Below are 393 nucleotides of genomic sequence, written 5' to 3'. Positions count from 1 at the left end.
TCGCGGTGACGGCGCTCCGGGCCGGCTCCATCCGCACCCCACCGGAGATGAACGGAAGATGTCCGTGTCGGGGCTCAAGGCCGAGCTGAAGTTCTTGGCGTCCATCTTCGACAAGAACCACGAGCGGTTCCGCATCGTCAGCTGGAAGCTGGACGAACTGCACTGCCACTTCCTGGTGCCGCCGCTGGGCAGCCCGCGCTCCCCACAGCCGCCCCTCACTCTGCACTGCAACATCACGGTGAGGTGGCCGGACAAAGGGGACCCAGAGAGGCCCCGGGTGCTCGGCGGGGTGGGGCTGCCCCTTCTCCGGCGAGCGGTTCGGCCAGGCGGGGAAGGGACGGCTCGAGGCTCTGTGATGGGTCAGGCGGAGGGTGCGTCCGCCCTCCTCTTGGC

The 393-nt window shown here is 69.0% G+C and overlaps 1 protein-coding gene across 2 annotated transcripts in view; it reads left to right on the top strand.

Annotated features, from left to right (window-relative positions):
* Positions 1–6: 6 nt before the first annotated feature.
* Ube2q2 (ubiquitin conjugating enzyme E2 Q2) overlaps positions 7–393 on the top strand; it is a 50159-nt gene continuing 49772 nt past the window's right edge. For both annotated transcript variants that reach the window (XM_010625898.1, XM_010625906.1), the window contains exon 1: positions 7–238. In XM_010625898.1, coding sequence (XP_010624200.1) covers positions 59–238 — 180 coding nt within the window. In that variant the 5' untranslated portion in view covers positions 7–58. The remainder of the gene's footprint in view (positions 239–393) is intronic.

The sequence above is a fragment of the Fukomys damarensis genome, unplaced genomic scaffold, assembly GCF_012274545.1.
Source record: "Fukomys damarensis isolate Sample0158 unplaced genomic scaffold, DMR_v1.0_HiC HiC_scaffold_25, whole genome shotgun sequence".
NCBI classification, from domain to species: Eukaryota; Metazoa; Chordata; class Mammalia; order Rodentia; family Bathyergidae; genus Fukomys; species Fukomys damarensis.
The sequence above is the reverse complement of the archived record's forward strand: the minus strand, read 5'-3'. Positions and strand labels throughout refer to the sequence as shown.